General features: G+C 41.6%; 5 protein-coding genes across 5 annotated transcripts in view; 1 reads left to right on the top strand and 4 right to left on the bottom strand.

Annotated features, from left to right (window-relative positions):
* Positions 1-17,212, bottom strand: part of LOC125955382 (uncharacterized) — a 43,232-nt gene extending 26,020 nt beyond the window's left edge. The window contains exon 1 of the mRNA XM_049686516.1: positions 17,066-17,212. The gene's annotated coding sequence lies outside the window, so the exon portion shown is untranslated. The remainder of the gene's footprint in view (positions 1-17,065) is intronic.
* On the bottom strand, positions 1,410-15,843 carry LOC125957816 (uncharacterized). The gene is made up of 3 exons (XM_049690797.1): positions 15,826-15,843; positions 12,878-13,007; positions 1,410-5,566 (listed from the first exon to the last, which is right to left on the bottom strand). The coding sequence occupies exon 3, from the start codon at positions 5,468-5,470 to the stop codon at positions 2,492-2,494; it is 2,979 nt and encodes a 992-aa protein (XP_049546754.1). The 5' UTR covers positions 5,471-5,566; positions 12,878-13,007; positions 15,826-15,843; the 3' UTR covers positions 1,410-2,491.
* An 837-nt stretch (positions 17,213-18,049) lies between the features above and the next one.
* On the top strand, positions 18,050-20,228 carry LOC125957820 (protein angel homolog 2). Its single transcript, XM_049690804.1, has 4 exons — positions 18,050-18,217; positions 18,282-19,052; positions 19,129-19,593; positions 19,660-20,228. Exons 2-4 carry the CDS (start codon positions 18,411-18,413, stop codon positions 20,086-20,088), a joined length of 1,536 nt encoding a protein of 511 aa, XP_049546761.1. The 5' UTR covers positions 18,050-18,217; positions 18,282-18,410; the 3' UTR covers positions 20,089-20,228.
* A 90-nt stretch (positions 20,229-20,318) lies between these two features.
* LOC125957822 (serine/threonine-protein phosphatase 2A regulatory subunit B'' subunit gamma-like) lies at positions 20,319-21,993 on the bottom strand. The gene is made up of 2 exons (XM_049690806.1): positions 21,898-21,993; positions 20,319-21,840 (listed from the first exon to the last, which is right to left on the bottom strand). Exons 1-2 carry the CDS (start codon positions 21,950-21,952, stop codon positions 20,516-20,518), a joined length of 1,380 nt encoding a protein of 459 aa, XP_049546763.1. The 5' UTR covers positions 21,953-21,993; the 3' UTR covers positions 20,319-20,515.
* A 283-nt stretch (positions 21,994-22,276) lies between these two features.
* LOC125957817 (calcium-transporting ATPase type 2C member 1) overlaps positions 22,277-24,269 on the bottom strand; it is a 51,711-nt gene continuing 49,718 nt past the window's right edge. Inside the window, exon 9 of the mRNA XM_049690798.1 lies at positions 22,277-24,269. This exon is cut by the window's right edge and continues 2,915 nt beyond it. The gene's annotated coding sequence lies outside the window, so the exon portion shown is untranslated.

The following is a 24,269-nucleotide window of genomic DNA, read 5'->3' as shown; positions in this document are numbered from 1 at the left end:
TGGTAGTTCTTACCGGAAATATAGTATAGCGACAATGCACCTTCACTTAATTCCGGACAATCAACTGAGTCTTTTAAGAAGAACCAAAGAAGTATACGAAAACTTGATCGATGGGATGTAATTTGAGTTTTGTACATCAAATTGAACATGTTTTAGTTCCCGATTACCACGGATTATTCCAAAATAATCAATTACGACTATATTCGGTTATCTATCGAAATTTAAAGAAATTAGGGATCTTTGAGGTATGTCTCTTATCAAAATTGCCACGAAATACAAAGCCTTCCTACGTGATTCCGGTTTGCATACACATTGCCCGCAAAAGCGACCGATAAGTGTATCAGTTAATCCCGTTTCGTTGGAAAATTGGTAATCTCCGAAGAACATGTAGAACCAAAAACACATATTTTATGCCCTTTCAACCAGCAACATCGCTATTGCATCGTGAATAACTGACTAAGGTGGAGTGATCAGTGAGGTCATTGCGAAAATGGAGATAGCGTTCTGATAAGCCTACGGCGACAGTCACCGTACTGTAAAGCGGTTACGTATATTTCTATTCGAATGTATCGAATCAACATGCAGCGGATTATTATATTTTAACATTTTTCTACTCGCCTTCTGATTGAAATATAGATCATGATGAAGAAATTGATCATTTTTCTGGAAACTATGATACCATATGCTGCTTGAACCTTGCAATCTAACATTAAAAACATATTGATGACGAACAAAGGCAATTTCAGCCCCATTTTAAATATAAAGAGTAATGAGTCACTGAACAGACTCCCTGAATCTACCCTGAATCTGCCAGATTGATCTAACTTTAAGTATCGCAAGCCCTTCAAAAATGTTCTCCTCTGAGGGGGTTGCTTTGGGCAGAGAACTAGAAGCAGTGCAAAAGGTCACCTTGCCTTGTGATCAGCTGTACTTGGGTAGAAATCGGCTTCAACCAACTGCAGCTAATGTATGTTTTGAAGCTTCAAACTGCACTTTTTATACGTTTAGTGGTATAATTAAAGTTTATTACCTTGAAATTTTCGCTTCTATCCTAGAGCATAATGTCGATAAGAAAAGAAACTATCTTTTATCGTCAATCCATTAGTTAGCTTCTGCTATCGTGATGATCATGCTTGGCACTATTACTAATAGCTGTCAGCAGTCACCAAGTTGTTAACAAAATCGCGCTCTGCCGGCATTGCGCTCTAGTATATACAGTATGGAAAGAACATGTATCCACCCTTGCAAACAATTGACGTTTTGGCTATTTCACCTAATGCTTAAAATAAAAATCACACATCATCCGCTTTTGGTTTTTATTCCTCTTTATTATTCAAGCAGAGCTGCCAAAAAACAGTTTTGTTAGAAACAATCGAATAATGTAAGAAAAACACATAAAATAAGTTGATTCATTCCATACAATTCAATGTACTGTATTTTAAAATATTGTATAGTTTTCACTTTAAAATAATAAAGTAATAGTTTTTTCTCTCCATTTCAAGGGTGCATTTGAGTTCCTTAATCTCAAGCGCATCTTTTGGGGCCCATTTGATGGCTTGTTGGCTGAAAATAATGGAGATATTTCTTGCATGGATGGATAAACTTTTTCTGTACATTGTGTGTAGCATATTTGGCAGCTTTACGAATTTTATATTTTCCAGCGGAAACTACCTACTCATAAAGAACATCTACCTGTCATTTATCGAGGACTCATTACCCAAAAGATAAGATATCAATTGTGGCTTGTCCATATGGACCGCAAAATTTAAAGCAGTCCAACCAAATATTTTTTCTTCAGTGTTTCTTATGTCAGGTTCGATGGAATTTGGTAAAAAGTTTGGCCAGTCACGTTCAAAATCATAATATAATGCAAAAAGATGGAATGCAGTTCTTTTTCCTGCATCTCTCTCACAGAGTAGCTCTGGTTTTGCAGAAAGTAGTGCTTCTACTCTATTCCAATCTCTTTCAATAATAGCCGAATGTAACGGCCGGTTTGTGGCAAGAATTGTATCAATATTCTCTCGAAGCTCTTTACGCTCCTTATCCCAGAACGATTCTAGACTAGATATCTTTATCGTGCATTGTTGCTTGCCTTCTATTTGTCGCTGGACAACCCACCAAGCAGCCAAGTATTCAGCAAATGATCGATGAATAAACATAGGAACGCCATCCTGGATTTCATGAATTATTCCAGTTTTTTCGCTACCTTCAAGTATTCTATCTAGATAATCCTTCGCCATGTTCATCTCTGTATCTGATAAGCTATCGGACAGCTCATTTTCGCAGAAAATAACCCAAAGTGCTACCAGTCCATGCAGTAATTTCGTTTCGTTAACGACCTCCTCAAATCTTTCCATTTCTTCTGGTTTATCTGCTACATGTTTATCAGCCCCATTTTTACCATAGAGAAGATGTCGAACCTTGATTTTCACAAATTCTTCCACAATGAACAATGTCTTTGATAAGTCTAAGATTGCGCCAAGCTATCTATCTATTTTTTGCTAAACGTTTTCGAAACAAAGTTTAAACTAATGCTTTGATTATAATAAACACGATTCGCGAGAATGTTCATTGCCATCATCATGTTTAATGGGATATCACTCATGCCACCTAAACTACAAAGCAACATTATACACAACGATTTATAGTTATCGGATACCTCTTTATCATCAATATTTCCATTATTCCATTTTACCTTCATCATCTTTAAGAGGATGCACCCTTTCACTTGTAGCGATAGAGGTTGCAGTTGGAAAAACGAGGGATCATTGAAAAACGCTTGAAATTGAGTTTTGAACCCATATGGACGGGTGGTAACATACATTTTCCCCACACCTTTAAATTGATTGAACAAAGAGAGGAACTCTAAAACCACATCTTTGTAATTAGGAGCGCTTTCATCAAACCCATCCAGCAGTAACACCAATTCCCCTGCATTAAACTTCTCTTTGAATACAAGCAGCTGGATAGAGTTGCTGAAGGATAGACCGCGCTGCTTCATTAGATCTTCGCTCACTTTGGCTTCTCCATCCGAAAGAACTATGCATTTTGAACATTTCTCAGCCATTTTCCGTTCCAGTTGAAGTGATGAATGTACCAGCTTGTACAACATTCTTATCGCTTCCGTTGCATCGATTACCTTTCCCTCCTTACTCTTTGGACCAGATGCAAATGGTTTAAAATCGGTACAGTGATCGGATAAGTTACAGCGAACAACCCAGGATGAAGGATTGCGTTGCCGCAAATGCCAAGCCAACCATGTGAGGTTAGTTGACTTACCGATGCCCGCTTCTCCAAGCAATATCAACACCTTTTTTCCTTCGTCGCCAATGATTGGTTCATTCTTTTCCTCGGCATGATTTGTCTTTCCGAACATTTGATCAAAATCCGGGGTTTTCTTTAACCGTTGCGTTATTTCTACGAAGCTCATTCCTTCTTGCTGGAGTTCTTTTAAGCTTTTCAGTTCTCGGGAAACTTTACTCCACTCTATGTTCTCCGCTTTCAGTTTGTTTTTCTCTCCAACCCAAGGTCGATGAACATAAGTGCTTTCAATTTCACGATATTTTTTCGAAATTTCGCTGTCCTCTTCCATTTGCTTTCCCCATTCTAAAAGTTTAATAATTTCATCGATTGAATGTTCGGTGAAATTATTCTGAAATATTTTATCCGGGGAAATGGTCGTTCCGCATAAAGAAATGCTCTCATTTCGGAATCGCTCCCACGATTCTTCTGTCAAGTCACAAAATTGAAAGCAGTTAAGATCAGATGGAATGTTATTCGTTTTCCTGATAAGAAATATTTGTTTTTTGTTATCCTTTAGGATATCCGTTTCCCATTTCTGTGCGATACTTTGAACCGCATTAAACGACTCGTTGCAAATAACGATCAAACAATTGGGCGACTCGCCACACCGAAGCACTGCCTCTACAGAGTCTGAATTTGTGATGAAATCAGAATCATTTAGAAATAGTGTCGTACTATGATCTTTGCTCTGTAATTTCAATATGTCTAATAGCACCGTAGCGCTAAAATGGATATCGAATGCCTCAATTTGCACAACGTTTTTATTTTTAACCTGCTCATGTAATTCAGATTTTTGAAGTGCTTCGGCACTAACGCGAAATGACGACTCCAAAACATTCTCCCGTAGTTTATCAGAGATAGACTCTAATTTCATATGTGCTAGTGTGCCTTTAATTTTCTCAAAATCTTTTTTAATGTCGTCTGAACGCAACGGCTTAGCAAATGGATCCATAAGCCAATCGAAATTAGTTTTGAATAACCTTTCGGCGGCTATATTCTCCTCATTATACCCTTTGAGTCGATCAGGAACCAACTGATCATCGTCATATTGCATATTTCTCCAAATTTTAGTTATTGCGTCATCTAGCTCATGCTCCCCTAGGGTGCCACACACTAAACGAAGTCGTTCGCAGAATAATTTAAAGCATTCATCCACATCATCATTCGGTAATGAATCTGAGGAAGAATATTTATTTTTTTCGTCCGACAGATAATCGTTCGAAACATGCACCCGTTTCAGTTTCAAATCATCCCATACACATCCATCGATGTTGAATTCTAGTCGGTATTGATCTTCAAACTCTTTTCTAAATGCTTCATACCCTGGCTTTAAGTTCGCGGAGGATAAACCTAAAAATTCTTTTGTAAACCCGTATGAGTCATTTGCCGACGTTTCATTCTTATCTATTACATCCAAAATGGCTTGACGATACTCTTTATAGAGGGAATTGAAGGACGTTATCCTCTTGTTGGATTTGGTAGCTTCGACCAGTAGCTTGGCTAGCCTAGTTCGCTTAGAACATTTTCGCAATAGTTGATATAAATTGCTATACGTTCCATCGGCAGCCCATAGTTTATCGTATTTCAGTTGATAGTATTTAGCTCCAATACTATCGAATAATGATGAGACATAGGAATCGAGAGATGGCGCCGAATCCTTCGTGATAGCTGGTTCTACTATTTTCCAGATGTTCTTTGCCTGGTCGTTGATATCTGCGTTGGTGCAAATGACAAACCCTTCCAGATCATTTGTCGATTGTTGTTGATCACAGAATGAGGTGAAATACTTCAGAATAGCAAACGGATTCTTCGTATCGCTATTGGTAGTGAAATCCTTCACCGTAATTTTGGGAGCAGGCGATCCCAACTTGTGTTTGACTTGTATCTTTAGTATTCCTGCCTTTCCACCATCCTTGAAAGTATACACGATGTCATCGAATTTTCCGGCTGAAGGATCCTCTGCCGCGACCTCGAAACTGAAGTCGTTGGCTGGGTCCAAAGACTTTTTGGCATTCGCCAGGCAAACAACTATTCCAAGCTTCAATTGAAAGGATGCTCCATGGAGTGCATGCTTCAGCCCTGATAGATTACTTTCGACCTTTTGAGAATCGTTCGCCTCGTTATTCTTTTTACCATCAGTGCGTTGCGATGAATCTGGAGTTGCCATAGTTCGATGATTCTATGATGTTTGCGATATCTCCTTGCAGCACAAGTTGTCATAGATTTGTCGATTCAATCAGCTTACAACACTAGAGCGCAATGACTAGAAAGAAAGAAGAAAAGATTATTGTTACATATGGATTCGTCAAGGCATCTTGTACGAGATTGTGCTCGAACAGGATTTTCAAATGATCTAAATTAACTATCCGATAAAGTGTGACATCGTGCTTTCATTGCATTTGCCTGCTGGCAGACTCTAACCGAGTAAGCTGAGGAGTTAATCAATGTTTTTACTCTGACTTCTAGAGACTCCCGTCGCACTGCCAGCCGGCACAGATGCAAGTGTAAGTCCGGACAATTGCCAAGGAGCGGAAACGGCCGGTAACTGAGAAGCTCGAGATCAACTTAAAGCTGACTCATGCTATATGGCATCACAAGAAGAGCTGCCCCAAGTCGCGAGAGTGCTGAAGGACAGGTTGGGCAGTTACAGTACGGTTAGAACGCGACTGGAGATCTCTTCCAGCATTGCAGCGCTGCGTCAACTAATCATGCCGCGTCAAGAGCTTCCCTGCTCGTCGAACGAACTTCACGCACCCTTCGGATTCGACTTTCTTATCAATGATTGATAAACTCGCTCAATATCTATAGCCGTTGCTAGAGATTCATTATCTAAAATAGGAATTTATCCGCTTTCAACTGGCTGAGCTAGTGCTCTATCATGTTTACTAGAAAACGAATCAGGAATGTTGAGCAAAGGTGACTCGGCTTAACATGAGCGAATACAGATTATTCATTGCCAGCATTACGTGTTTCATTTCGTAAGAAAAAAAATCTAGATTACCTTAGTCCATGTTTCTGTGGAATTTAGTGGAATAGTGGGAAAGAAGCACTTGCTTGTCGCAAACGGCGGTGACCCAAGTAATGACTCCACGAATCATTGGTCAGGAACATGAGTTCATATGCTTGATAGTGTAGTTGGCACCAAAATGCGTTTCCCAAGCACGCCAGAGCAACATCACAGGTGATAATGGCAACCAACGTCCGCTCAACACGATCTGCAGTGTTGACTGTCGATTATCTTTTCTACCCGACAGTAAAAGCACTTCCAGCTACAATGTGTGTAGTAATAGGACAATCTGAACTCTAGCACTTACGTAACTGTCCAATGTAGGTGAATTTGGAATAGAATCGCGTGGATCAGTCAGGTGAAGCTTAACCGTCTGTTGAATCGTTTGCACTGATAGGGATTAGGGATAAACTTGAACTATCTCAAACAGTACCACTCTCATAAACAAACGAACACACGTTTAAACGAAGTACAGAATAAGTCACTGAGTTTCGCAAGAAATAAGGAAACCACTGGTATGCTTCCATCTCTTACGCCATTTCGAATCAAATTCACAATTTCCAAACGATGTTGCTCGCACTCTGCTTTCTGTACTACAGCTGTGCGACGGACGTATCGATCTTTATATTGAAAGCCTTATCTGTTCTGCCTTAATGTTTATCTTATCCAATGGCTTATCTTCATTGATAATCACTACTGCGAAGGTTTGTGTTACCTTCAAACTTTGGATTAAATGTAGCTTCATTTCGTTTTAGGCTGATATAGACAATTCTGTATGTGTTTATTAACTAACTTTCTTTTGCACCAGCTTTTTGAAGTCAGACAAGGAATTCAATGGAACAGTGGATTAATACAGTAATTCAGTCTTATATGATCTTAAAGGTTGCTGTTGTCAATAAATAAATTGCTTATCTGCTTAATTGCTTAATTGCCTTTTCCACGGAATCGCTTGCACGCCGTGGTAAATGTGGCAAATATCTACCAAATAATCAGCAACGATAAGATGCACAACTAAACCAAACCCACAGTTTTTGTAACTCTCTCGTGATAAGCTTGCACACCCTACCAAGCACTGAGTACTCGCCCACTCTCGCTACTTTGTTTCGACTTCATTTTGGTAGTTCTTACCGGAAATATAGTATAGCGACAATGCACCTTCACTTAATTCCGGACAATCAACTGAGTCTTTTAAGAAGAACCAAAGAAGTATACGAAAACTTGATCGATGGGATGTAATTTGAGTTTTGTACATCAAATTGAACATGTTTTAGTTCCCGATTACCACGGATTATTCCAAAATAATCAATTACGACTATATTCGGTTATCTATCGAAATTTAAAGAAATTAGGGATCTTTGAGGTATGTCTCTTATCAAAATTGCCACGAAATACAAAGCCTTCCTACGTGATTCCGGTTTGCATACACATTGCCCGCAAAAGCGACCGATAAGTGTATCAGTTAATCCCGTTTCGTTGGAAAATTGGTAATCTCCGAAGAACATGTAGAACCAAAAACACATATTTTATGCCCTTTCAACCAGCAACATCGCTATTGCATCGTGAATAACTGACTAAGGTGGAGTGATCAGTGAGGTCATTGCGAAAATGGAGATAGCGTTCTGATAAGCCTACGGCGACAGTCACCGTACTGTAAAGCGGTTACGTATATTTCTATTCGAATGTATCGAATCAACATGCAGCGGATTATTATATTTTAACATTTTTCTACTCGCCTTCTGATTGAAATATAGATCATGATGAAGAAATTGATCATTTTTCTGGAAACTATGATACCATATGCTGCTTGAACCTTGCAATCTAACATTAAAAACATATTGATGACGAACAAAGGCAATTTCAGCCCCATTTTAAATATAAAGAGTAATGAGTCACTGAACAGACTCCCTGAATCTACCCTGAATCTGCCAGATTGATCTAACTTTAAGTATCGCAAGCCCTTCAAAAATGTTCTCCTCTGAGGGGGTTGCTTTGGGCAGAGAACTAGAAGCAGTGCAAAAGGTCACCTTGCCTTGTGATCAGCTGTACTTGGGTAGAAATCGGCTTCAACCAACTGCAGCTAATGTATGTTTTGAAGCTTCAAACTGCACTTTTTATACGTTTAGTGGTATAATTAAAGTTTATTACCTTGAAATTTTCGCTTCTATCCTAGAGCATAATGTCGATAAGAAAAGAAACTATCTTTTATCGTCAATCCATTAGTTAGCTTCTGCTATCGTGATGATCATGCTTGGCACTATTACTAATAGCTGTCAGCAGTCACCAAGTTGTTAACAAAATCGCGCTCTGCCGGCATTGCGCTCTAGTATATACAGTATGGAAAGAACATGTATCCACCCTTGCAAACAATTGACGTTTTGGCTATTTTACCTAATGCTTAAAATAAAAATCACACATCATCCGCTTTTGGTTTTTATTCCTCTTTATTATTCAAGCAGAGCTGCCAAAAAACAGTTTTGTTAGAAACAATCGAATAATGTAAGAAAAACACATAAAATAAGTTGATTCATTCCATACAATTCAATGTACTGTATTTTAAAATATTGTATAGTTTTCACTTTAAAATAATAAAGTAATAGTTTTTTCTCTCCATTTCAAGGGTGCATTTGAGTTCCTTAATCTCAAGCGCATCTTTTGGGGCCCATTTGATGGCTTGTTGGCTGAAAATAATGGAGATATTTCTTGCATGGATGGATAAACTTTTTCTGTACATTGTGTGTAGCATATTTGGCAGCTTTACGAATTTTATATTTTCCAGCGGAAACTACCTACTCATAAAGAACATCTACCTGTCATTTATCGAGGACTCATTACCCAAAAGATAAGATATCAATTGTGGCTTGTCCATATGGACCGCAAAATTTAAAGCAGTCCAACCAAATATTTTTTCTTCAGTGTTTCTTATGTCAGGTTCGATGGAATTTGGTAAAAAGTTTGGCCAGTCACGTTCAAAATCATAATATAATGCAAAAAGATGGAATGCAGTTCTTTTTCCTGCATCTCTCTCACAGAGTAGCTCTGGTTTTGCAGAAAGTAGTGCTTCTACTCTATTCCAATCTCTTTCAATAATAGCCGAATGTAACGGCCGGTTTGTGGCAAGAATTGTATCAATATTCTCTCGAAGCTCTTTACGCTCCTTATCCCAGAACGATTCTAGACTAGATATCTTTATCGTGCATTGTTGCTTGCCTTCTATTGTCGCCTTCTATTCTATGTCGCTGGACAACCCACCAAGCAGCCAAGTATTCAGCAAATGATCGATGAATAAACATAGGAACGCCATCCTGGATTTCATGAATTATTCCAGTTTTTTCGCTACCTTCAAGTATTCTATCTAGATAATCCTTCGCCATGTTCATCTCTGTATCTGATAAGCTATCGGACAGCTCATTTTCGCAGAAAATAACCCAAAGTGCTACCAGTCCATGCAGTAATTTCGTTTCGTTAACGACCTCCTCAAATCTTTCCATTTCTTCTGGTTTATCTGCTACATGTTTATCAGCCCCATTTTTACCATAGAGAAGATGTCGAACCTTGATTTTCACAAATTCTTCCACAATGAACAATGTCTTTGATAAGTCTAAGATTGCGCCAAGCTATCTATCTATTTTTTGCTAAACGTTTTCGAAACAAAGTTTAAACTAATGCTTTGATTATAATAAACACGATTCGCGAGAATGTTCATTGCCATCATCATGTTTAATGGGATATCACTCATGCCACCTAAACTACAAAGCAACATTATACACAACGATTTATAGTTATCGGATACCTCTTTATCATCAATATTTCCATTATTCCATTTTACCTTCATCATCTTTAAGAGGATGCACCCTTTCACTTGTAGCGATAGAGGTTGCAGTTGGAAAAACGAGGGATCATTGAAAAACGCTTGAAATTGAGTTTTGAACCCATATGGACGGGTGGTAACATACATTTTCCCCACACCTTTAAATTGATTGAACAAAGAGAGGAACTCTAAAACCACATCTTTGTAATTAGGAGCGCTTTCATCAAACCCATCCAGCAGTAACACCAATTCCCCTGCATTAAACTTCTCTTTGAATACAAGCAGCTGGATAGAGTTGCTGAAGGATAGACCGCGCTGCTTCATTAGATCTTCGCTCACTTTGGCTTCTCCATCCGAAAGAACTATGCATTTTGAACATTTCTCAGCCATTTTCCGTTCCAGTTGAAGTGATGAATGTACCAGCTTGTACAACATTCTTATCGCTTCCGTTGCATCGATTACCTTTCCCTCCTTACTCTTTGGACCAGATGCAAATGGTTTAAAATCGGTACAGTGATCGGATAAGTTACAGCGAACAACCCAGGATGAAGGATTGCGTTGCCGCAAATGCCAAGCCAACCATGTGAGGTTAGTTGACTTACCGATGCCCGCTTCTCCAAGCAATATCAACACCTTTTTTCCTTCGTCGCCAATGATTGGTTCATTCTTTTCCTCGGCATGATTTGTCTTTCCGAACATTTGATCAAAATCCGGGGTTTTCTTTAACCGTTGCGTTATTTCTACGAAGCTCATTCCTTCTTGCTGGAGTTCTTTTAAGCTTTTCAGTTCTCGGGAAACTTTACTCCACTCTATGTTCTCCGCTTTCAGTTTGTTTTTCTCTCCAACCCAAGGTCGATGAACATAAGTGCTTTCAATTTCACGATATTTTTTCGAAATTTCGCTGTCCTCTTCCATTTGCTTTCCCCATTCTAAAAGTTTAATAATTTCATCGATTGAATGTTCGGTGAAATTATTCTGAAATATTTTATCCGGGGAAATGGTCGTTCCGCATAAAGAAATGCTCTCATTTCGGAATCGCTCCCACGATTCTTCTGTCAAGTCACAAAATTGAAAGCAGTTAAGATCAGATGGAATGTTATTCGTTTTCCTGATAAGAAATATTTGTTTTTTGTTATCCTTTAGGATATCCGTTTCCCATTTCTGTGCGATACTTTGAACCGCATTAAACGACTCGTTGCAAATAACGATCAAACAATTGGGCGACTCGCCACACCGAAGCACTGCCTCTACAGAGTCTGAATTTGTGATGAAATCAGAATCATTTAGAAATAGTGTCGTACTATGATCTTTGCTCTGTAATTTCAATATGTCTAATAGCACCGTAGCGCTAAAATGGATATCGAATGCCTCAATTTGCACAACGTTTTTATTTTTAACCTGCTCATGTAATTCAGATTTTTGAAGTGCTTCGGCACTAACGCGAAATGACGACTCCAAAACATTCTCCCGTAGTTTATCAGAGATAGACTCTAATTTCATATGTGCTAGTGTGCCTTTAATTTTCTCAAAATCTTTTTTAATGTCGTCTGAACGCAACGGCTTAGCAAATGGATCCATAAGCCAATCGAAATTAGTTTTGAATAACCTTTCGGCGGCTATATTCTCCTCATTATACCCTTTGAGTCGATCAGGAACCAACTGATCATCGTCATATTGCATATTTCTCCAAATTTTAGTTATTGCGTCATCTAGCTCATGCTCCCCTAGGGTGCCACACACTAAACGAAGTCGTTCGCAGAATAATTTAAAGCATTCATCCACATCATCATTCGGTAATGAATCTGAGGAAGAATATTTATTTTTTTCGTCCGACAGATAATCGTTCGAAACATGCACCCGTTTCAGTTTCAAATCATCCCATACACATCCATCGATGTTGAATTCTAGTCGGTATTGATCTTCAAACTCTTTTCTAAATGCTTCATACCCTGGCTTTAAGTTCGCGGAGGATAAACCTAAAAATTCTTTTGTAAACCCGTATGAGTCATTTGCCGACGTTTCATTCTTATCTATTACATCCAAAATGGCTTGACGATACTCTTTATAGAGGGAATTGAAGGACGTTATCCTCTTGTTGGATTTGGTAGCTTCGACCAGTAGCTTGGCTAGCCTAGTTCGCTTAGAACATTTTCGCAATAGTTGATATAAATTGCTATACGTTCCATCGGCAGCCCATAGTTTATCGTATTTCAGTTGATAGTATTTAGCTCCAATACTATCGAATAATGATGAGACATAGGAATCGAGAGATGGCGCCGAATCCTTCGTGATAGCTGGTTCTACTATTTTCCAGATGTTCTTTGCCTGGTCGTTGATATCTGCGTTGGTGCAAATGACAAACCCTTCCAGATCAGTTGTCGATTGTTGTTGATCACAGAATGAGGTGAAATACTTCAGAATAGCAAACGGATTCTTCGTATCGCTATTGGTAGTGAAATCCTTCACCGTAATTTTGGGAGGAGGCGATCCCAACTTGTGTTTGACTTGTATCTTTAGTATTCCTGCCTTTCCACCATCCTTGAAAGTATACACGATGTCATCGAATTTTCCGGCTGAAGGATCCTCTGCCGCGACCTCGAAATTGAAGTCGTTGGCTGGGTCCAAAGACTTTTTGGCATTCGCCAGACAAACAACTATTCCAAGCTTCAATTGAAAGGATGCTCCATGGAGTGCATGCTTCAGTCCTGATAGATTACTTTCGACCTTTCGAGAATCGTTCGCCTCGTTATTCTTTTTACCATCAGAGCGTTGCGATGAATCTGGAGTTGCCATAGTTCGATGATTCTATGATGTTTGCGATATCTCCTTGCAGCACAAGTTGTCATAGATTTGTCGATTCAATCAGCTTACAACACTAGAGCGCAATGACTAGAAAGAAAGAAGAAAAGATTATTGTTACATATGGATTCGTCAAGGCATCTTGTACGAGATTGTGCTCGAACAGGATTTTCAAATGAGCTAAATTAACTATCCGATAAAGTGTGACATCGTGCTTTCATTGCATTTGCCTTCCGCCATACTCTAACCGAGTAAGCTGAGGAGTTAATCAATGTTTTGACTCTGACTTCTAGAGACTCCCGTCGCACTGCCAGCCGGCACAGAGGCAAGTGTAAGCCCGGACAATTGCCAAGGAGCGGAAACGGCCGGTAACTGAGAAGCTCGAGATCAACTTAAAGCTGACTCATGCTATATGGCATCACAAGACGAGCTGCCCCAAGTCGCGAGAGTGCTGAAGGACCGGTTGGGCAGTTACAGTACGGTTAGAACGCGACTGGAGATCTCGTCCAGCATTGCAGCGCTGCGTCAACTAATCATGCCGCGTCAAGAGCTTCCCTGCTCGCCGAACGAACTTCACGCACCCTACGCATTCGACGTTCTTATCAATGATTGATAAACTCGCTCGATATCTATAGCCGTTGCTAGAGATTCATTATCTAAAATAGGGATTTATCCGATTTCAACTGGCTGAGCTAGTGCTCTATCATGTTTACTAGAAAACGAATCAGGAATGTTGAGCAAAGGTGACTCGGCTTATCATGAGCGAATACAGATTATTCATTGCCAGCATTACGTGTTTCATTTGTCATCAACCAGACTATCATTTCATAAGAAAAAAAATCTAGATTATCTTAGTCCATGTTTCTGTGGAATTTAGTGAAATAGTGGGAAAGAAGCACTTGCTTGTCGCAAACGGCGGTGACCCAAGTAATGACTCCACGAATCATTGGTCAGGAACATGAGTTCATATGCTTGATAGTGTAATTGGCACCAAAATGCGTTTCCCAAGCACGCCAGAGCAACATCACAGGTGATAATGGCAACCAACGTCCGCTCAACACGATCTGCAGTGTTGACTGTCGATTATCTTTTCTACCCGACAGTAAAAGCACTTCCAGCTACAATGTGTGTAGTAATAGGACAATCTGAACTCTAGCACTTACGTAACTGTCCAATGAAGGTGAATTTGGAATAGAATCGCGTGGGTCAGCCAGGGGAAGCTTAACCGTCTGTTGAATCGTTTGCACTGATAGGGATTAGGGATAAACTTGAACTATCTCAAACAGTACCACTCTCATAAACAAACGAACACACGTTTAAACGAAGTACAGAACAAGTCACTGAGTTTCGCAAGAAATTAGGAAACCACTGGTATGCTTCCGTCTCTTACGCCAATTCGAATCAAATTCACAATTTCCAAACGATGTTGCTCGCACTCTGCTTTCTGTACTACAGCTATGCGACGGACGTATCTATCTTTATATTGAAAGCCTTATCTGTTCTGCCTTAATGTTTATCTTATCCAATGGCTTATCTTCATTGATAATCACTACTGCGAAGGTTTGTGTTACCTTTAAACTTTGGATTAAATGTAGCTTCGTTTCGGTTTAGGCTGATATAGACAATTCTGTATGTGTTTATTAAACTAACTTTCTTTTGCACCAGTTTTTTTGCACCAGCTTTTTGAAGTCTAACAAGGAATCAGCAGTGGATGCAGCAGTGGATTAATACAGTAATTCAGTTTTATATGATCTTAAAGGTTGCTGTTGTCAATAAATAAATTGCTTATCTGCTTAACTGGTAGTTCTAACCGGAAATTTAGTATAGTGACAATGCACCTTTACTTAGTTCCGGGCAATCAACTGAGCCTTTTAAGAAGAACCAAGAAGCATACGAAAACTTGATCGATGGGATGTAATTTGAGTTTTGTACATCAAATTGAACATGTTTTAGTTCCCGATTACCCCGGATTGTTCCAAAATAATCAATTACGACTATACTCGGTTATCTATCGAAATTTAAAGAAATTAGGGATCTTTGAGGTATGTCTCTTATCAAAATTGCCACGAAATACAAAGCCTTCCTACGTGATTCCGGTTTGCATACACATTGCCCGCAAAAGCGACCGATAAGTGTATCAGTTAATCCCGTTTCGTTGGAAAATTGGTAATCTCCGAAGAACATGTAGAACCAAAAACACATATTTTATGCCCTTTCAACCAGCAACATCGCTATTGCATCGTGAATAACTGACTAAGGTGGAGTGATCAGTGAGGTCATTGCGAAAATGGAGATAGCGTTCTGATAAGCCTACGGCGACAGTCACCGTACTGTAAAGCGGTTACGTATATTTCTATTCGAATGTATCGAATCAACATGCAGCGGATTATTATATTTTAACATTTTTCTACTCGCCTTCTGATTGAAATATAGATCATGATGAAGAAATTGATCATTTTTCTGGAAACTATGATACCATATGCTGCTTGAACCTTGCAATCTAACATTAAAAACATATTGATGACGAACAAAGGCAATTTCAGCCCCATTTTAAATATAAAGAGTAATGAGTCACTGAACAGACTCCCTGAATCTACCCTGAATCTGCCAGATTGATCTAACTTTAAGTATCGCAAGCCCTTCAAAAATGTTCTCCTCTGAGGGGGTTGCTTTGGGCAGAGAACTAGAACCAATGTAAAAGGTCACCTTGCTAATTGAGATGACATGTCAGGCGCTGTAGTGATACACATCAGATCAGATGTGACCAGCTGTACTTAGCTAGAAATCGGGTTAAACCAACAGCAGCTAACGTATTTTTAGAATGTCAAGACTTCCATTTTTTTTTCGTTTATTACCTTTAAAATTTCGCGTCTGTCCTGAGCATGATGTTGATAAGAAAAGAAATTACCTTGATCGTGAATCCACCAGCTAGACTCTGCTATCTTGGGGATTTTGTTTGACACTATTACTTGACACTAATAGCTGTCAGCACTCGTCAAGGTTATTACAAAAATCACGCTCATCTTTTTGCACGACTAAATCTATTTGCAAGATAAATTTTGGACTTCTCATTCCAATAGCTCATCCTATACTTTTGGATGAACCGCGGCCAACCAAGCTGATAGATATAAAACAAATAGTTAACGCTAATCTACCCAAAAGCGTATTGGGAAATAGAAACATTAAGTTTCGCACAAAATCAACATAATCACACGGTTTTTGGATCAATTCCATTTTAACACTAGGAACTTCAGGTTATTAAAAATGTGCTCTCTAACAACTTTTTCAGCACCACAGAGTTGAGTTCATCCAAATTAATAATTGATTATTCTTTCAAATTCAGCGGACAGAATTGAACTGGATACATTCAAAGGTCGATGAAAAGTGTGATCATCATAGATGCGGATTGTCGCCAGATATGCCCGTCAACCGCAACGATTGATGATGCACGATTTACGTGGCGAATTGGAAAACGATGGCACTATGAAGGGAGCTCAATTTTCAACCCCTTCAGATTAGAAATAATGGTTTAAAAAGTAGAAAACTAAGCCCAGTGACAGTAGAATAATAGCTTGCAAAACATATTCCGATGGTTTGCATTATTCGTATAAACGACGAGTTCGAATGAGTTCGACAGATGTACATTATGCTCGTCAGGTAGCGGGATCCTACGTACCAACAGTAATTTCCACCATACAGGTCTTATCGAGGACGAACTAAAATAAACATTGAAAAATGAATAGCCAACTCAGACAGAACAGATCTCACCGAAAAAAGTTTGATCGCTGAGTTGACTCGTAAGGTTGATAGGTTGATCGTGATTTCGGGAGCATTAAGCATGATAGTCTGTCACCTGTGCTAATTAGATCATTAAATCAGCACATCAGGTAGCACGCACTAATCCCAAGCGATTATGCGATTATGTTTGAGATGCTTTTCCCTTTTTTCTTGCTATCGAGAGTCATCGACAGAACAGAAGAAACAGAGATTCTATAAAAACATTGTCCATATGGCCTTTGCCAACGCATAGAGTCGTATTTTCCCTGAGCTAAACTCGGTTAATCGTTATTCCGGCGGAAACTTTCTTTACCAGCTGGTGCACCAGTGATATCTTTAAAATGTATTCTTTCAGATCACAAAATACCTACCCAATTCAAAGGTTGATGTTGAATTGGTGACGGAATGCTTTAGCAATATTCACAATTGAAATATACTTAAAATTGTGCACAAACAGAAGGATAAACGTTCGTCACTCTTGGCCACGACACACAAACTTCCACACGAAAAGCAGCAGCAGCAATAGAGAAGATGGCTACCATGCGAGCAGGCAAATGGTAATTTTAAGGTCCGGCATACCGACGCAACAGAAAATGATCACCAACCCTGTGAGGAAAAAGCAGGTAGTGCTGTTACGTAATCTTTTCAAGATGCGCCGGACTTTAACAGATGTTGAAGTTGAGAGACGGCTGCTTTTCATGAGCTAAACTGGAGTCTTGGTGACGACTTCATCGTTGTTGAATGGTTTTCAAAATAGTTTTTAATGCCGTAATTAATTTGGTTTGTACTTTTTTGGAAACTAAACAATAAAACCATGGGTAATGATCTTCTACATTCGTCATTTGACCGAGTGGCTAACGACTACCGCGCATGCGACATCAATTAGCTTCGGTCAGTTTCTTCCTAGCAAACAGTTTCTGGCAAAAGAGGAATGAAATAAAATGGATTAAACAACGCCTTCTGTAAAGGTAATATCAATTATATTCTCAATGTATCGTCGTTTAAATGCATGTATGTAACTTGCGCAACTTCTTTCCTTGGGATAATTGTTTCACGGAAATAAATCCTTCCTTTCCACAAATAGGGATCTTCAATGATGCAACGCATGCTTGTCCGTATCGTCCGTTGTCCGTCCGTATGTAAAGTTGCTATCGTGGGTTGCTATGCCGGGAAAGTTTCTTCACTGTGAAAGTTGCTACCGTGGCCATGCATCGAAAGTTTGTCTACAGTGGTGGTCGATAGTATATGAACATTTTTCGCAAAAATTCCAAATATTCTTAATAATCAGCGAAACTCAGCACAAAGAGGAAAACACCCTTGAAATCAGTTGTTTTGGTTTGAGGTTAGGGATCCGAGTTCGACTTCGAAATTGGGAGATTTGTAACTTTTTTGAACTTTTTCCGTGATAAAAAAGGTGATAAGAACAAATTCAAGTCGTTTGCAACTCCCGTCGTCTTTACCGTTGCAAAAGTAACCGTTTCCGGCCTTAACAACCGTGGAAAACCGCGCCATAGAAGACGAGGGTGAGTTCACGAAATAGGAATCCGCCTTTTCGTTTTTCTTCAATTGAAAACGTTCTTTTTACAGCCTCCGAAAAGGAACCAACCAAATCATAGCTAACCCTAGAGAGTACAGACAGGACACCATCGGAAACCGGCAAGTTTCTGTTGGCTCAACAATCGGAATCGGAACGCACGAATCGAGGGAGCTACGTGAATGAAAAGCATCCGATCGCTGCTCGCTCTCACATCAGGGTTCGTACAACAACACGGTCGCCGTTCATGGTGTTCCGCCGTGAGTATCCGAAATGTCCAGCCGAAAAGCCGCATGATGAACGCCAAGGAAACCGCCAAGGTACCAGCTGATCCTGATCAGCGTCGCGGGCGGTCGCAACAGGCTGCCACCTATCAGGACGCTAATCGCCGATGGCAACAGTTAGCAAGCGGACAGGATGGTTCCTACGATGAGACGACACCGACAAAACGGAAGAAGAGTAAAGAAGGCGAAGGCTTCGAGTTTACGCTGATGAGCTACAACATACTGGCGCAGGATCTGCTCGATGGCCATCTGATGGAACTGTACCGTAACCATGATCCGAGATCGTTACCGTGGCAACAGCGGTTGAAACGGCTGCTCGCCGAAATCCGTCACATTCGGCCGGATGTGCTGTGCGTGCAGGAACTCCAGCAAAATCACATCAAGCGTTTCGCGAATGGATTGGCCGATTTCCAGTACGAGATGCTGTACAAGAAACGCACGGGTGGCGTGAAAACCGACGGCTGTGCCGTGTTCTTCAGGAGCGATCTATTCGAACTGATCGATCATCACGAGGTTGAGTTCTTTCAACCGAAGGTTAACGTAAGTACTAGTATCTGGCGCATGATATTGAATTCCGGACACGGGATACTAATTTCTTCTGCTCTCGCGATTGTAGAAACTAAACCGGGATAATGTGGCCATCATCGCGAAGCTGGCATTGAAGCAGAGCCCGCAGACAAGGCTCGTCGTGTCGACGACGCATCTGCTGTTTAATCCGTTCCGGCAGGATGTGCGGCTGGCTCAGATACAGATACTGTTAGCTGAGCTGGATCGCTTTTCGTACAGTGGCCAAACGGCGAACGGTGTCCCGCAGTACGATCCCGTGCTGCTGTGTGGTGACTTCAATCTGCAACCCTTCACCGCTCCCTACCGGCTGGTGATGAAGGGATCGCTGCGCTACGATCAACTTGCGACATGCACGCTAGAACGCCAGAATCAGGAAGAGCAGGGGTGCCGTGAGCCTACCGGCAAACTTTTTCTTCCCCGCTGGCTGGGCATCACCGATCGCTGCCAGCACGAGGGGCTTAAAGACCGTGAATCGACCCACCCCAATATGGTGCCACCATCCGATCAGACACGGGTAAGCTCGATTCTTTCATTTGTGCATTGTACAAGCAAGGCTACAATTCTATCCGGCATTTTGCAGCTCCATCACTCTGCAAAGTCTACCGGTTCTTCCGTCCCTAACGGGCAGGCCGAAGATCCGGCACACGAACGGAACTCACCACCGAGTGATGAGTTTTCCTCCGGCACGCTAAACCACCATTTCGTGTTTCATTCGGCCTACCATCACCGGAAGGAAACAGAGAGACCAAATGAGACCAATCAGGGAGTGACCACGTTCCAGGAACGTTGGATCACGGTAGACTATCTGTTCTACACACCGTACCGCTCGATTGCCGAGTGCTGTCCATCGCTTCCGAACTGGAACCTCGAGCTGCTTGCTACGTACAGTTTGCCAACGGTGTCGCAATGTCGACGGTACATTCACCACATTCCGAACCGTTTCTATGGTTCGGATCACTTCTCACTGGCCGGTCGCTTTCGGTTGACCACACCGGCGGCTGAGCAATGATCAACGTTAGCCTTGCCCTATCCAAGGCGCGGTTGCAGATGTGTTTCTCTGTTAATCAAAGCAACCCAGTTGCCCCCCTCAAATGACATCTAATGTACGACACCAAGAGAGCGGGCTATAAAAAGATTTCCAATGATTACTTGACAATTACAATTCCTCGATCGAGGGGCTTTTCTCAATCACCGCGAACCGAATGAACCGTTCTCCGAAAATTAAGATAAAATGTAAGGCATCCTTTATTTTCAGTCCTGATGATTGCATTAGCGATAAAGCTTGCACTTGGAATGGAATTAATAGTGGCAGTCCCTGTTGTGGTGGCAAAAGGGCCATCTCCAATACTGATATGAATACGGAATGTGTTGTTTTAAAATGCTGTGCGACACTCATCATCGGCCGTCCCCGGCGGTTCCGGCGTGATGGCGCGATATCATAAACTGTTCGCTTCCTCGCTAGCGGGCGAGGTAACACCGACCTCCCGATTCTCGTACGCCCAGAACTTGTGAAACTCGATAAGGATCGAAACGACCGTTTCCCCGTGCCCGCAGTTGATCAGATCCTTCAGCGTGATACGGGTCGGATCGGCCGGTTTCACCATATCGAAGATCTCATCCTTTACATCCTCGAAGTTGATCGGCTCGGCCCGGTGCACCGACAGTTCGTCCTGGATGCCCTTGAAGAAGTAATTCAACGTGAACGCCGTCAGGTAGCCCTTATGCTCAACGTCCAGTATGCGAAAGAGGTAGTGCAAGCTCTGCGGTTCTGCACGATTCTCCAGGGCCAGCACAAAATCGAGGTAAGTTTTGTAATCCATCTCACCGTCGTACGTCAGACACTCGGCAAAGACTCGCTCGAGAAAGATGGGCGTTAGCGTACCGGAACCGTATCCGATCAGCTCCTTCTTGCTCAGCATCCCGTTGTGGTCCTTGTCGAGATTCAGATAGTGCCCGTACACACTGAGGGCCGACGGTGCCGAGAACCAGTTCAGTTCCTGCGCATCCTTCGGTATCTCTTCGTCGCGCAGCTCGAGCAGATCGTCCAGAAAGCTGCACGTCAGTATGTCCCGGATACGGATGCGGCCCGTCCGTAGCGGATCGAGAAAGAAGAAAAATTTGCGCACCGTCGTGCAGACGTAGAAACTGTGGAACGACCGCTCCAGCCCTTCCAGCTGCGGAAACGTCGGTATGAGCTCGAGTATGTACGACTCCATATCGGACTCGCTCAGATAGCCCTGCCCGGTGTAATCGTACAGCGAAAGCCCGATCCGTGTCTGCTGCAGCCAGACCTTGCGCATCGCATAGTTGAACAGTGCCATCACGCTGATCTTGCCCGGGTATCCGCTGGACGCTAGCAGCCGCGCAAAAGTCGTCGCCGTGAGAAAGCGCTGAAACTTGTCGCCCGCCAGGTTGGCCACCTTGCAGTAGCTCTCGTAGTTGATGAACTGCTCCTCGTCCAGTGCCGGCGGTGTGTGGTGCTTCTCAAGCAGGCTCCACAGCAACTTAAACTCGTTGTTATCCAGCAACTCCTTGCTTCGCTTCTGCAGGAACAGCGTCCGGGCTTCTTCGCGCAGCTTCTGCGCCAACGAGTCCGCACTCTTCGGCAGCTCAAAGTGGAACTTGGGAATGTAGCGATACGAATCGTTACGCGTCTGCTGGCCAGAAGTAGGGTCCTTTTGGTCCTTGGACAGCTCGGCACGGTACTTCCGGAACAGAATATCCTCGATCTCATCGTCCGAAAGCGGTTCCTGCCGCACCTCTGTGAATTATGTATGAATTAAATGTCGTCCGTCGGTCGCTCCACCATTGTTCTTACCATTTTGTGCAATACTGTCCAGCTTGGAGAGCAGCATTTCGCGAAAATCACCCATTTTTACGGAAAATCGCTGAAAGAGGCTTCTGTTGTGGTTCGAACAGCTGTTCGAAGAACAAGAAGAAGAAGAAGAAGCAGAAGGAAACCATAAGACGATAAAATCCGCCGTAAAACGATCAAAACGAAAACTTGGGCTCGTTAAAAACGAAAAAACGAAACTTCCGTTTCGTTCAAAACGATCAAAAGGAAATTTGAATTAACGGTTTTCATTTGAACCAAACGGCCGCAACGCTTCGAAACGTGACTTTGCAGCGCATCGTGAAAAATGGATTTCTTCAAGCCAAGGATTCGACCAAGAAACTAGAGCGATGATTATGCGATCGTACGTGCCATTTATTGCAATAAATCAGTTTTCCATTTCACAATCATTCATGCATGTTCCCTCGGCCAAGTTGGTAACGGTAAATCACAAAAACCGTTCTCAACAACCATCAATGCACCATGAACGGCGTGTTTTTAATGCAGCCCACTACCATGCATGTACGGGCAAGACTTTAGAAGGTGGTTTTCCTCTATAATTCAGTTTAATCAACGCTTTTTTTTGTTTAATTTTTGGTTGGTGTACGAACGCGTTTACCTTTAAACGCTTTAAATCCTTATTTGGAATGGTTTTCACCACTTCACACAGTGTCTACAACTTCGAGCCGTTTGCAGTGTGCATGTGCGTTTGTTGAGCCACACGTATTTTGCTCTAGTTGCTATCGATCGATCGCAACTTACAACCAAACTTAGTTCGTTCCAAAAGAGACGATAATTCATACTTATGACCATCCATCCACGTGTCGTGCAAGATTCCTCGATTTATGTCGCGTTTGGACTCCGCAATCATTCCTCCTCCTTCAGATCACCGCACAAGACCAGAGAGCGGGTAAATATAAATATACTTTATGCGCACAAACGTATCCTGCTGTCTCCTTGCTTCGCTCATTCCCAAATCCCTGCCCGTCCAGTTCGTCCGGCGGCTGGCGCATTTATAGTTCCATCGCGTAAGTTCTGCTACCAATAAATAGATGGTAAAGTGATTTACGTTCCGATAAATATGCGTTTTGTTTAGCTCCATTTTTAAATAGTTTCGTGACGCTGCGTCAACGTAGTAGTAGTTCGCACATCAATGTCCCGGTTGGATATAGGCTTATAGTAGCTGGCTTCTTAGCACCGCCGCATCGTGCTTCATGCGCCTGCATAGTGTGTTTAATCGTTATTCCAATAATTTGCGCGTTCGCTTATGCTATTTATATGCTCTTTTATTAGTAGTATTTTGGTTGACTTTTTTTTTATTCTTCTTCTTCGGAAAAGACAGCGTGCTTTGGGTGATGATCTTAGACACGTTCCACTCTATGCCAGTGAGACGACAATGATGATCATGCTGCGTTTTATGTGTATGTATATGGGTTGATCTCTCTCTCTCTCTCTCCGTCTCTCCCTCTTTATCTCGGTGAATCTGCTTTACTAAATTTCTTGGTCGTGGCCGTTACCGTTCAACGGGATAAGTTCGTGAACCAACCGTATGCTAAATACTCGCACGTTCTCCCTCCTTTATCTTCCTATCGAAACACAGTTTAAATTTGCCGAATCAAATCGACTCGATCGAGCCGGTTAATTGTTAAGTGAGGAGAATTCAAATCATGGTGACCAATTTTATTGAACAAGGGATAAGCCATAAATCAGGCTTCTGCTAGTTTTCTATAGTCATGGAGTTCAAAATATTCCGAAATCAGGTTCTATCTTCATTTCGAGCCGTACTGATACTGGTATGATATGTGCGTTTGGATAGCAGGATGAGGGTTGTATGTATGTGGGTCCCTAGGAGGCTAAAGGAGTTAAATCTCTGCAGTAAATAAGCTTTGTTTCATTCGTTTTTTTATATATTCCGTACGACATGCATACTTAAAGATGGCGGCCACGATTAACGCTAATGCAGATGCTGATAGAAAACGACGCCGAAACCGCCTAGTGAGATTGGATGGATCATGAGCTTGATGATGATCGCCGATGGTGATGATGGTGGTGGTGGTGGTGGTGCTCGTAAGGGATGATGTGAGTGAGTGATGATTCGTAATGGGTGCAAATCGGATGAGTTGTTGGTAGGTGCCTCATTGTAGAAACGTGCGCCTCGCGGTACAAAATCACACCACACGTGTGCTGATGAATCACACAAAGCTAAAGCCATTCTGAATCCTATTTCGCAGGTGCACTGTGCATTGCCTGCCATTAACTTTGCTACACTGATGCGAACGAACAAGGGCATAATTTGGAAAAATGGACCTGGTGACCCCACGTTTTATGGTACCATCTCAAGGTACCACCGTCGATCG

Source organism: Anopheles darlingi, chromosome 3, assembly GCF_943734745.1.
Source record: "Anopheles darlingi chromosome 3, idAnoDarlMG_H_01, whole genome shotgun sequence".
Lineage (NCBI taxonomy): Eukaryota > Metazoa > Arthropoda > Insecta > Diptera > Culicidae > Anopheles > Anopheles darlingi.
Note: the sequence above shows the minus strand (reverse complement) of the source record. Positions and strands in the feature narration are given on the sequence as shown.

What these genes read in the sequence shown, in the direction of transcription:
- LOC125957816 (XM_049690797.1), bottom strand. Translation starts at nt 5,470, where the DNA reads ATGGCAACTCCAGATTCATCGCAACGCACTGATGGTAAAAAGAATAAC.
- LOC125957820 (XM_049690804.1), top strand. Translation starts at nt 18,411, where the DNA reads ATGAAAAGCATCCGATCGCTGCTCGCTCTCACATCAGGGTTCGTACAA. An exon ending in TCTTTCAACCGAAGGTTAAC is followed by an intron (nt 19,053 to 19,128) that starts GTAAGTACTAGT and finishes TCGCGATTGTAG; the next exon opens with AAACTAAACCGGGATAATGT. An exon ending in CACCATCCGATCAGACACGG is followed by an intron (nt 19,594 to 19,659) that starts GTAAGCTCGATT and finishes GGCATTTTGCAG; the next exon opens with CTCCATCACTCTGCAAAGTC.
- LOC125957822 (XM_049690806.1), bottom strand. Translation starts at nt 21,952, where the DNA reads ATGGGTGATTTTCGCGAAATGCTGCTCTCCAAGCTGGACAGTATTGCA. An exon ending in GGACAGTATTGCACAAAATG is followed by an intron (nt 21,841 to 21,897) that starts GTAAGAACAATG and finishes CATAATTCACAG; the next exon opens with AGGTGCGGCAGGAACCGCTT.